Source organism: Adiantum capillus-veneris, chromosome 14 (genome assembly GCF_014529385.1).
Source record: "Adiantum capillus-veneris isolate H3 chromosome 14, ASM1452938v2, whole genome shotgun sequence".
Classification (NCBI taxonomy): Eukaryota; Viridiplantae; Streptophyta; class Polypodiopsida; order Polypodiales; family Pteridaceae; genus Adiantum; species Adiantum capillus-veneris.
In genome coordinates, this window is record NC_140944.1 from 96,916,382 (window position 1) to 96,929,651 (window position 13,270).

General features: G+C 42.1%; 1 protein-coding gene across 1 annotated transcript; it reads left to right on the top strand.

Annotated features, from left to right (window-relative positions):
* Positions 1-1,420: 1,420 nt before the first annotated feature.
* LOC147442797 (uncharacterized) lies at positions 1,421-8,333 on the top strand. The gene is made up of 3 exons (XM_086529436.1): positions 1,421-1,612; positions 6,948-7,114; positions 7,201-8,333. Exons 1-3 carry the CDS (start codon positions 1,421-1,423, stop codon positions 7,475-7,477), a joined length of 636 nt encoding a protein of 211 aa, XP_086385562.1. The 3' UTR covers positions 7,478-8,333.
* Positions 8,334-13,270: the final 4,937 nt, after the last annotated feature.

Below are 13,270 nucleotides of genomic sequence, written 5' to 3' on the forward strand. Positions count from 1 at the left end.
TTGCATAGTAGACAATTTTATCTTCAATGTCAAATATCAACAGACTCCAATGATCACTACACCAAAACCATCAAAGATGAGGAGAAAGATCCTAAATCCAACATGGTTTTTACAAGGCAAGAAGAAACTCACGATTGATTGTATGCAATGACCAGAGAACACGCTAGATCAAAATTGACTCTACTAAACTATCCCATCAGAGCCAAAAAAGAAACTCTGTTGTTCTGCAGCACGGGCAAGATCAGCGGATCTATTACGTATATTTTGTTTTGAACCTTAGCAAGCAGAAGCAAGATAGCATGTCTAACATGAATCAATGACAAAGATTAGACTTAAGATATTTCAGCGGGTTGTCACTGCCACAAACCCATGAGTCAATACCGAGTGATTGGGGAAACTATCGAATTCCATAAGCCATTGACTCGCTTGGTATTGACCCATGTCTTAGAGGTAGTGAGCCATCTGATGAACCAAGCGTGACTTATAAAGAAAAACTTGAGACGTAACACAACAACATTCACGACTGCCACGAAGACATGGGTCAATACTGAGCGAGTGGTATCACTATCCAATTCCATAAGCCAGTGACTCGCTTGGTATTGACCCATGTCTTAGAGAAAGTGAGCCATTTAATGAACCAAGCCTGACTTATAAAGAGCTTGTGAAGTACCACAAAGCAGTGTTGATGATAGCATCCGTTGCATTGGAGTTGGAGAAACTGCACATGCACAGGAAGTCTTGTTGATCAAGGTTCAATAAGCAAGCCTCCTCTAACCTTCCAGGCAGCAGTATCTGTGCATGCAGAGGCGCTGACCTGATCAGAACTTACAACTCCTCTTCATTCTCTTCGTTGATTTGCTCTAAAATAATCGACTCCTCTGATAAAGGCTCGTCATTGGATGTCCCTTGTGAAGCAGAGCCTTTTCCTTGACTTTCTTGAGCCTTATTTGTGGCTACCTCATTCTCCTCCTTAATGGCATAGGCTCCTCTCTAACAGACATAAGGTCCTCCTCAACAGGCATGGTCTCCTTCCTTACAGGCACATGATCCTCCCTTAAGGCAGCACAGGCTCCGGATCCTCCATGCCTTGCTCATTTTCCTTCATAACTGGTTCCTCCATAAATGTCTTTGTTTCTTCAATGATAGCCTCAGGGTCCATCCAGGCCTATTCGTGTCCCTCATCGGCTCGCTCAGCCTGCCCATCTGTGTCATTCCTCTCGACCTGTGATCGTATCCTTTTGCTATTTAATCGAGCCCTAGAAAGCTCTATCTATCATGTGCGAGGATGGAGAAGGGGGGTGTTAAGAATATCCATGGTTCTACTATCCCGGATAGGTACTAACTGAAGCATCCAATCGTAGCGTAAGCACAGCCTTTGAAGAGTGTCAAAATCACGTGGCATGATAGTAACAAGGTGTGCATGGGCAGCAAGGATATATCCAATACTGAAGAATTCAACGAGGTAGTCTTCTGCAATTTCTTGCAGGCAGAGAAGTGCATTGCTGGCCCATCGCATGCCGACTCTCCACTGCTCGCAAATCTCTCACACTACTTACTGGAAAGGAAGATGCGGAATGGCCAGTTGCACGTTCGATCCTTCGCAGCTCTTGCAGTACACCTTTGTGCACCTCATATCGGCGTCTTCTTGCTTGAGCATTCAAAGAGTCACCTGTTGCCCTTCTAGGCATTTTCTTTGCACGAGCCATCTCTACAAATAGCATAAAGAAAAAAGACATATCATTTGTTGCACAAGGGACTTAAGATTTCTAGGGTCAGCACAGAGCGAAGAAGTGCACCAAATAAGATTGTATTGCGTCTACTCGCTTGGTAATAACCTCAAAAAAGGTCAGTACCAAGAAAACAGGTGCAACAAACAGAGTTTACCTTCCCTTATTCGCTTGGTACTGACCTCAAAAAAGTGTAATAGCAAACATCATTTATATTTTCTGAGGTGAGTACCAAGCAAACAGGTGCAATAAACAGGGTTTACCTTCCCTTATTTGCTTGGTACTCACCTCAGAAAAGTGTAATAGCAAACATCATGAATACATTCTGAGGTTAATGCCAAGCAAACAGGTGCAACAAACAGGATCACCTTCCCTTATTCACTTGGTACTGACCTCAAAAAAGTGTAATAGCAAACATCATTTATATTTTCTGAGGTCAGTACCAAGAAAACAGGTGCATCAAATAGAGTTTACCTTCCCTTATTCGCTTGGTATTGACCTCAGAAAAGTGTAATAGAGAACATCATTAATACTTTTTGAGGTCAGTACCAAGCGAACAGGTGAAACAAATAGGGTTTACCTTCCCTTATTCCCTTGGTATCGACCTCAGAAAAGTGTAATAGCAAACATCATTTATATTTTCTGAGGTCAATACCAAGCGAACATGTGCATCGAACAAAGTTTTCCTTTTCTTATTCATTTGGTACTGAACTCCAAAAGTGTAATAGAAAACATTATTATTAAGGACGATGGTCAGTACCAAGCAAATAGGTGCAACAAATAGGGTTTACCTTCCCTTATTCGCTTGGTACTGGCCCCAAAAAGTGTAATAGCAAACATCATTTATATTTTTTGAGGTCAGTACCAAGCAAAGAGGTGCATCGAATAGAGTTTTCCTTTCCTTATTCTCTTGGTACTGACCTCAGAAAAGTGTAATAGCAAACATCATTAATAAAGACGATGGTCAATACGAAGCAAAAAAGTGCAACAAACAGGGTTTACCCTTCCTTATTTTCTTGTTACTGACCAAAAAAAATACAAGTGAAAAAATTGTAGTAGCATACCTCTTCACTATGTGTAGAGTTCTGTGTCACTAAAGCACTGTAGAACAGGAGTAAGAGGAGGATGCGCAAAAAGGAGGAGCTCTAGAGAGTAAGAGGAGATGCGCAAAAAGGGTTGGGAGCACAAAAGAGATGGTTTTCTTACCGCGTAGCGTCGACAGGGGCAGAGTTAAAATGATGGGCAGTAGAGGATCTGAAAAGAGGCAGAAGAGCGCTCATCTTGGGTGAAAGTATAGTTTGAATGTTTGGCGGGGGTACTGCCTCTAAACTTAGAATGCTTACCTCGACGAGGGTGACAACTTCACTTATGCGCATGTTTACACCCAAGATTGTGGTTGGTAGATCGTACTGCATGGGAATCTAAGCCCATTTACTACTTGTTGTCCTTGTGAGCACAACCCACGTGCCTTTTTTGAGTGACCATTTAGAGTGAGACCTCGATCACCCTTGTAGTCGCTATCTCCATCTCCAAGTAGAACAAATGATTTCCCTTGCCTTCACCTTTTCTGCGCTCTTTCCCTTGGCCACCTCTCATGATCTTGCGTTGAGCGACCTCCACTAGTTTGAGTCCTTTGCTGCCGCATCGCCATCACCCTTGCCTTTGCCATTTGTTCCTCTTCCTCCTGGCCATCTTCTGGTTCTTGCTCTCAGCAACCTACGACATCACCATACAGCTCAGTGCCATTGGATATTGTAGAGATAGGTTATCTCTCTCTCTCTCTCTCTCTCTCTCTCTCTCTCTCACCTTCCTATGTGATGTTAACTGTGTGCGCACCGAAGCCACTGCATTACGGGGTTAGAGCACAATGGAAACAACACTCCAAGGGCCAAGAGTGGTCGTTAGGGTAAAATTAGAAGTCTCACACCGCATGGTTGGAATAAATTACTCCTTATGTGACCGTGCCTGAGTTGTTATTCAATGCTATGTTTGGGCACAGTGAGTGAGTAGGCCTATATATCTATTACAGATAACATTAAATGCGTTATTCTAATCCACTTGTTTTGAAAGGACGTGGGTACAGTGGAAATTCAACTTGGGTCAGAAACAAGCAAATAGGGCCCTTCGAAAATTCTTGGGGCCCCTATTTGCCTGGTTCTGACTCAAGTGACATCACCTATTATGACATTAACACACGGGACATAACCAAGCGAATAGAGACCTTGAGGGATACTTGAGGCTCAATATTCGCTTCGTTATGACACCAAATAACCAGTTTTGAATAGTAGTTTTGGCTTGCTTTTTCTTTCAATCATGGGGATCATAGTCCTGGAGATAGACGTTGTGGGTACAACGTAAATTCAACTTGGGTCAGAACCAAGCGAATAGGGCCCTTTGGAAATTCTTGGGGCCCCTATTTCGTCTGGTTCTAACTCAAGTGACGTCACCTATTTTGACATTAGCGCACGGGACAAAACCAAGCGAATAGAGACCTTGAGGGATGCTCAAGGCTCAATATTCGCTTGGTTATAACCCCAAATACAGACCAATTTTGAATACTAGTTTTGGCTTGATTTTTCTTTCACTCATGGGGATCGTGGTCCTGGAGACATATGATGTGGGCGAGGATACATGTGAAGAAAAACTATTCACGTTCTTATACAACACCCAGGCTCATCACCATGCACCAGAACTATCAGGAATGTTTAATGCGGAGTTTTCTATACAGAGGATTATAGATTTCTTATTTGAGTACCTACAAACCCATTTGCAACAGTATGAGATAGTCATTTGTGACAATTCCATGACAATTGATGGCATGAGATATGTGCACCCAATCAACCTTGACCCTGACAGGAGTGCTTCAAGGAGACTAAATCGCTGTCTAGAAAAGTGTTCCTCCAATGCATTGGTTGTACAAGACAGGTGTATGAAGTACTATCAAAAGTGTCCCTTAGTGAAATTCTACCACGGGTTTGTCTGTTACTTGTACTTGCAAACTGATGGTGAGTCAGAGACTTCCCAGTCTCAACAACTTTTGATAGTTGTACATTGGTGCAGGAGGAAGAGGTAGAGGATGTGGAGGTGCAGTTTGCCTAGAAGAAGAGCAGGTAGAGGTATTAAAGGAAACATTAGATGCGGGCTTAACTCTTGATTCTCTTGCGGATGCATCATTAGGTGCAAGAAATCCCAAATAAGGAAGTGACTTTGCCTCTGAATTGCGCTCCCAGATTTGCTATGGTGGGCGACACCCACTACGTTCTGCTCACAAATGTTATCGAATTTTTATTTTATTATCTATTGCAACTGACAGGTGGCAAGAGCATCAACAGATAATGGATTATGCAGAAGGATGTTATATTTTATGTATATTTGATTATTCAAGTGCTCTTTGTGAGCTTTGGCCAATTATGTCTGACTGGCCAGTTTGTACTCACTTTGACCATTCAAGAATCTATAAATTAAATACGTGCAATAGGGAAATGGTCACTCTTGCATGGGGGGAGATTGCACCCAGTGCTTGCATTGTTCTTCTCTCCTCTTCCCTCTTCTCTCTCGCCGTGCCGGCGTAGCACTCCGCTCTAGGAGGTGCGCCTGCACGTGCTCTCTCGCTCTATCTCCCTCTTTGTCTCTCTCTGTTCGTGTGTAGCTTGATTATGTGCAAGGATGGTTGCCAGGTATGCAGATTTGTGTGTCTCATCGTCTATAGTATCTAGTTTTGGTATTTTGCAGGGCTCTCCGCGCTCTCGTGTGTAGCAGTGGTATCAGAGCGAGGTGCTACATTCTCTAGTCTACGATAATCACGCTTATGGAGTTTAGCAGGAGTAAAGATAAGTCATGTTTACTGGAACTTAACTTATCTTGTTTGAAAAAAAAATACATAGAAGCTTATTATTATTAATCTCATGAAATTTCAAGTTTGTTTTGATTCTTTAGAATTGTGAATTTTCATGAGTAAATAAAAATGTATTTACTGATTATAATTAATTATATGAAGTTAATTATGTAGCTAATTATGCATGAGGAAATGAGAAGTTTCGCTCCATATAGTTATAGAAAAAGCTCATTGGTGATATGAATATGCATTTATAAGAGATCTTCAGATATGTTGGGAATTAGCAAGTGCAAGCTATAATAAGAGATTGGTTGATTATCGATATAGAATAAGGGATCATCTCTTGAGAAAGGAAAGAAGCTTAGATAGGAGAAGGGGACCTTTAACTTTCAATGAAGAAGCATGAGACCTTCAGTTGCTTTTTACCGCATTACAAAATATCCATATTAACCGATCCCTAACGCAGCTCACAGAAAGAGTGATTTGTTTCTAGTATGGGATCATTGGACGCTCGTAAATGATCATTTTTAGAACCAACATCATCCAAGCACTGTATTCAAATGGAATGCCTTCCTCCATGACCTCATGTACAACAACCACCCGTAGTTGTGTAATCCACTACAGTACTAGCTAGCGACTGGCCACAACACGGAGCATTACCGACCACTCCCCCTTGCCAGCCTGTAGCTTCTCTATGCATGGAATTGTTTCTCTATGCATGGCGTCATCGTACAGAGGACACAGCTAGCGGCCATCAGCCAACCATAGAAATTTGCATGCAAAGACGATGTCTTGAGGGTCAACAATTATGACGCTTTTCACCAAACCCAATCGTGGAAACTCTCCCACCGCCGCATGGCACCCTCATCTTGTGGAACTTGTTTTTTTTTTTTCCTAATTTTATTTTTTATACCATTCGCGATTACAACAGCGGCTTGTGGCGTTCGTTTCCAACCACCACTGCATGTGCGGCTTTAGTAGACGTCCACTTTCTCACACACCCAGAAAGTTTGCATGGCTATCAACTGTGACCAATCGAACTACCCGCCCCACTCGCATGCAGCTGCTGGCGTCTCTCTCTTTTGACAATAACCGTCCATAGTTCTCTGTCCATCGTCCTCTCGTGAGTTAACCACCCTTGAACCCCTTCTCACTCCCTCACTCACCAACCATGTGGCCAGCTAGTGTGTACGACACCTCTTCTATCACATGCAGCCAGTGCTTTACAATGGTACACATCTGCCTTGTCTGCAACACGTCTTTATCAACCAACCCCATCAATACGTGCAGCTCTCTGCTGTTTGCATGTCGTTTCTGATGGCCTACCACCCACCGACCCAATCCCCTCATCTCCGCCTGCTCCACACATGCTAGAGTCAGTTTAGTCAATCTCTCTCTCTCCCCCCTGCGTTCTGCAGCAGCAGCAACACCCTCCGTCCCCTTCTAATTCTCCTCCACAGTTCCTGTGCTACTCGCCAAGGCTTCCTTCCCTTGATATTCCTCTTCCTGGCGTGCGGCCTTGGAAGGATGCACCCCTTCAACTCTTTACAATGTAATGCTCCTTTCATTGATGATGCATGATGCTAGGAAGGCTGCAATCACAATTTGATTTGTTTGCCTCACCTCTACGACTTACAGAGACAGCTCTTCGGCTCTGCACCTTGCTCAACTCCCTCACACGAACCACAACCGCTCTCTCTCTACAGTTGCATTTCTCTCTAGTGGAGATGATGAGTACCCAGAGCGTCTAGCTGGTGCAATCAACGATGGTGACAAAGCACAGCTAGCTGCAACGTGCAACGACGAGGGTGCCGAGCTGGTGGAAGCATGCATTCATGGTACTATGTCGTTTTTGGATTTGAAGACCTGCCACTTCGACAAGCTGTCAACATGTGCAGAGAGTGAGTGCTTGTAGAAGATCAGCCTTTTGTTGTATGTGTAATCGTCCCACATAAGGTCGCAGGGCAAGAGTGAGAGGAAGGGTTGCGGGGATGGAGAAGCAGGCTTAAGATAGAGTACGACTACGAAGACACTAGAGGAGCTGGCCATGACGTGACTGAAGACGATGCATGGTACCTCACTACATGCAAGTGCAAGCATGCGGCATGAAGGAGTGGCTCTCTCTCTCTCTCTCTCTCAGCTCGTAAGCTGCAGCAGCCCATCAACTCTCTCTCTTGTACTCTGAGGCACCCCGTTAGACTCTTTCACTCACTCTCTCTTGCTTTGCTTACAAGAGCGCGGCCGGCCATCACTGTGCCCAACTCTCCCTCTCTCCTTTCCCCCCCTCCCAGTGCCACTACCTATAGATGCAGACATTAACCCGGACAACTGCATTAGTTTGGAAGACAACGGCCGCTGTCGGGCAGCCTCGGTACTCTGTCAGTTCGACTTTTTTTGTTTTAGTTTTTTTTCTTCTTTTTTTTAGTGATTCACGATGCTATTGATGATGATTTAAAAAATCATTTTAAAAAAAATCAGTCTTTTAAATATTGAACTTTCTTTTAATTTGTACCCAGACATTGTATTAGATCCATAAAGATTGTATCAGCGAGGTCTCATAGGGCCTTTTGATGAGTAATATAGCCTTTCATTTCGCTCTCTCTGTTTCTCCCCCCACTACTTAAAGAGCCGGACATTGATGAAGTTCTTCAGTAATCTCTGTAATACTTTCTCCGACAACGCGTTGTTGGGCATTGTCGATGGTCATGGAATGTAGCCGTTGTTTTGCTACTTTAACTACTTTCAATAACACTGGTGAAATTTTACTGGCTTCTAATTTTCTTGCGACAACAATCAATGGTTTAAACACTTACTCACATATACAGTCCACATCACCGATATCTGACACCCATCCATATGACTTGAACTTTGGTTTGTTCCAACTAGCATAACATTACTCAAATGACGAATTTTTTTGTTGACATTTGTTTTCAAGAAATTGTTGACATTTGTTGACATTTGTTGACATTTGTTTTCAAGAAATTGTTTAGCATTTGCCGATTTGGATACTAGTCACTTCTCAAAATACGTCTAGGTATGTAATTTATCGTTGTTTTTCCACGGTATTTTAATTCTCCTTAATGAATCCATTCCTATGTATATCTACGACTATCATATTCTTAAGATCTCATCAATTACGCAACATATCTCGTCTGCCTATACTGCAATGACATCCCCTAACATACTCCTACAATAATATTCACTTTCTCTACTTGCTTGGAAGTTTATTTTGTTGGTGCATATATTTATGGACACAACGTCAAGCAGTTTGCAATAGGGATAATACCATTGGACAATTTGAAAGCAAAAAGGTCTTTTACTTATTTACATTTTCTTATAGCATATGAAATTAAGAATCCCTAAAGTTCTGGCTTGTGCTTGCACTGCATGTAATTTCTATTGAGAGCATTTTGCATTAAGCTATGCAGCTACTCATATGCGTTGCGGTGTTTTGAGTTAGTGAACAAAAGTTTGTAAGTACTCTGCTACTCAACTATACTCCAATGTGGTGTGACACAGGTAGAAATTGTTTTATTTATTTCTAATGTCTAGCCTAGTCCATTGGTCACCAACACACAGATTTGCCGATTTAGGTAGTGTGTAAATACTCATCTTGGTGCAGATCCGCTGATTTCCGATTTAGGCAGCACATTGATCAACTTCAGATTTATTATTTTTAGACAATATCCAAATGCAGATTCGCCGATTTAGGCAGCACATCACGTGTAGATTCGCCGATTTAGGCAACACCGATCACAAAATCATACTACAGTGACTGGCCACCACTGTAACTGGTATGATTTTGTTACCCGGGTACATAATGAAATTGAATTGGATTGGACTTATATTGTGGAATTGGAATTGGATTGGGATTTGATATCTGGTGATTATTATGGCAGTGTTTATGTGATGAGACTTGACATTATGAGATTGATGATGAGTGTGACAACTGATATCTTGATTCATCAAGGTATGACATATACTGCTTATTATAGTGGTATGGGACACTAGAATAGGTAGTATGTGGATGACAGCAGGCATAAGCTAATGTTGTTTAGTTTGATAAATTTTTCTTTTATTATGTGATTTTTTTGACACAACATACTAATCACTGTTTTGACAAGTATTGTTTGCAAATTTTTATCTTCGCAACTGAGGACAGTTGCTTTCCAATGGAGAGGTATGTTATCGAATTGATATTTTATTATCTATTGTAGTTGACAGGTGGCAAGATCATCAACAGATAACGGATTATGCAGAAGGATGTTATATTTTATGTATATTTGATTATTCAAGTGCTCTTTGTGAGCTTTGGCCAATTATGTCCGGCCGGCGAGTTTGTGCTCACTTTGACCATTCAAGAATCTATAAATTAAATACGCACAAGAGGGAAATGGTCACTCTTGCACGGGGGGAGATTGCACCCAGTGCTTGCATTGTTCTTCTCTCCTCTTCCCTCTTCTCTCTCGTCGTGCCGGCGTAGCACTCCGCTCTAGGAGGTGCGCCTGCACGTGCTCTCTTGCTCTATCTCCCTCTCTGTCTCTCTTTGCTCGTGTGTAGCTTGATTATGTGCAAGGATGGTTGCCAGGTATGCAGATTTGTGTGTCTCATCGTCTATAGTATCTAGTTTTGGTATTTTGAAGGGCTCTCCGCGCTCTCATGTGTAGCAACAAATATCATGCATGAGCTGAATATACGGGAGGACTATTGCCTAGCTGCAATTGTGAATTTTTGTGAGGCAGACATGGGATTTGTGGATGATGATGGAGTGCTGACACAGCTGTCCACAACTCACAGTTTACTTTAGGGTGGCAACTGATCAAAGATACATTCAATGAAGCGAAGTCCAGAGAGGTCAATTTGCCAACAGATGAGCAGTTTCAATCGACAACAAAACAACTTGGCTTGGAAAACATGGGTAGGCCCCTGGCACCAAGAGCTCTTGGGGCAGTCACTTATCAAAAGCTTCCTATATCACGTGCGTTCAAGAGGTTATTAATAATACCTCAATATACATACTATATATACACTACGTGCCTATTTAAAAAAACCCCACCCCCCTCTGTATGTATACATTTTGATACATTTTTATTGTTTAATAATTCTCTCCGGTTAACTCATGTGATAGCGTACACATTCTAAAAAGTGACCGCCTCGGGCAAGAGCTCAGGTAATGAATAGTCAGTCTATTCACTTGTGGGGAAGGTTGATGCTGGAAATGGACGAGAATCAGATGGTAATTTTCAAAGGCATCCACATGGTGTTGGAGATGTCTTAATGATAAAATATCATGATCAATCTTTTTGTTGTGACACGTGCTAGTGTATGACGATAATTTCCTTGGAAGAGCGGGAGTCTCACGGCAAGGGCTTGTCATTGGAGTACAAGGCAAGGATGCGGTGTTGTCTCACTACATCGTGCGTCTCAACCACAAAAAGTTTTGTAGAAAAAATTGTACTTGGAAATTGTACTCATCTCACTTACAACTCATAAATGCTTTACTCTTTTTTTGTAGATCATAATATACCACAAGGAATACTCCGAGGATAATGCAAAGTTCCCACTGTTTGCAATCAAAGTTATTACAAGATTGTGTGGTGGGCACCCCCTCCCACTAAGCGCAAAAAGACTAATTCTGATTGAGAAACAATTTTCTCTACACGTATTTGGCATTGGGTATGGGTGCCAAGCACTCAGAGTCTCTTATTTGATGTCCTACACAACAACTCAGGCTTTGTCTGCAGGGGTTGAAGACCCGAAGAGCTTAGATCCATACAATAAGCGGCTGTTTTTTAGTGAAAGAAGACGCTTGATGCCCGTGGGGATATTTCCATCAACATAGAAACGAGCTCGTCTACAGAGCTTGCACATCATAGAGGTATAAAGTGAGGAAGAAGGAGGTTCATCGAAGAGGATAAAAGCAACGGGCTCAGGTCCATCTTCTCCCTCATGTCCATCTTCTCCCGCTCCTGACTCGTGACTGTCACCACCTCGCATGGCGCTCCCCCGCATTTGAGTTTCCCCAAGCCATCTGTTTCTTCTCTTTGCGGATATGTTGTAAAGATCGTGTCCATTGGTATAACTCTAATAGGCTATTGGCATTATCCTTTCCTCCCCCAATTCTAGTGTGCTTAAAATAACCTGTCCTTGTCATGTAGTGGGTTTTTTCCATGCCTTGTGTGGACCATATTGATAGTGAGCCATATGTCTTGGAAAAATATGGACCACGGCTGAACAGTATGTGCTGCATTGAAATAAAACAAAATGGTCAGTAGAGTACAATTTAAAATTTTGTTTTGTATACGTAGAATGCTAACCCACTATGTAATGTGTGATATGTTGCCCACCCCACCCTGTAAGGTAAGCCTTCTTCCAATCCAGCAAGGCTGCTTGAAATGATGTGAGCTTACTTTGGTCCCAAGAATGCTGCTCAATGTAGTGGAAAAGTTTATCTAGTGATTTCCACACGTTCACCTTATGATTTTGGATTGCCCCACCACCAGCATTGTCTTTAACCACTTTATGTAATTGTTTCCATTTGTTGAACAGGTTTCTCCTTTCTTACCCATTTGAATCTTTGAGGCTAAACCCAAGAAACCTTTTGTCCTTCACGCTGCCTATCAATGCTTTCCTAGGTACCTTGTAATGACTTTGAGACATCTTAGGGTCCTCTTCGATTTTGACATTGTCTCCATGCAAACCAATGTGTGAGAGCACTCCCTCTAATGCTTTGATCACTCTTTTCGACTCACTTTCTGGCTTTAATGTCCATGCAAAACATATGTACAATTGAACCACCTTTTCAATTATTTGACAAAGTGCATGAAGTGTACAGACATGAACTCTACTCATAGGAATATCAAGCATTAGCCTAAAAGTTTTATCTTGAAGATGTGTGTTGGGAGCTCTATTCCATTGTACACTCTCAAGAGATTGTGCATCAGCCATGCAATATAAGCATGGATTTGCCATAGCTGCTCCGTGTGTTATGTTGTACATATACTTAAGAGTCTTTAAGTCACCTGCCATGCGCCATTCCATTGTATAGTCACCAAATCCTTCCACTGAAAGAACGACTTTGTTTCTTTGTTCACTGATGATAGAAGGAATTTGGGTTTGACTAAAAACCCAATCGAGGATTTCAGAAATTTCCTTATCAACCTGCAGTGAAAAACAAAAACACAAAATCAACAACCAAATGATCAATATTTTTGTTACTATAGAGTGAACTAAGTATTCCTGAAATGATCCTAGAGTTAGAATGTTGTTTTTGGATTGCAAGCTGAAGTATCGTGGATCCTCTTTCGTTATTGATGGATCCAGAGCTCTATTCATGAGGTAATAGTGACTCTCTCCAGCTTCTTGTTCTTCAGGACCTCGCACTCGTTGAGCTTCAAAGAAAACTTGAGAACCCCACCGCACTCCTCTCGACTGATGTCAAAGAAGTGAACTGCCTACCTTTGCAATGCTTCAAGATCAACAAAGAGGTTGTTGTGCTCGTTGAGCTGTACCTCGCTTCCGTCCTTGCCTAAGAACATTGCTTCAATATGGAATGGTGACCCAAGTTTTTCAAACACGTCATTGTTTACATGCCGGCGATCAGACTTTACATGTGATGGCTTAGGCAGCAATGATCCTCTCTGTAGTTTATTTTGAGACTTTTTAGCTAATGATTTGAAGAGTGCCCTATATCCCATCTGCGAGATGC

Coding starts and splice junctions, on each gene's coding strand:
- LOC147442797 (XM_086529436.1), top strand. CDS start 1,421: ATGGGCAGCAAGGATATATCCAATACTGAAGAATTCAACGAGGTAGTC. Junction 1,613..6,947: donor GATCCTTCGCAGCTCTTGCA/GTACACCTTTGT, acceptor GAGTCAGTTTAG/TCAATCTCTCTCTCTCCCCC. Junction 7,115..7,200: donor CCCCTTCAACTCTTTACAAT/GTAATGCTCCTT, acceptor TACGACTTACAG/AGACAGCTCTTCGGCTCTGC.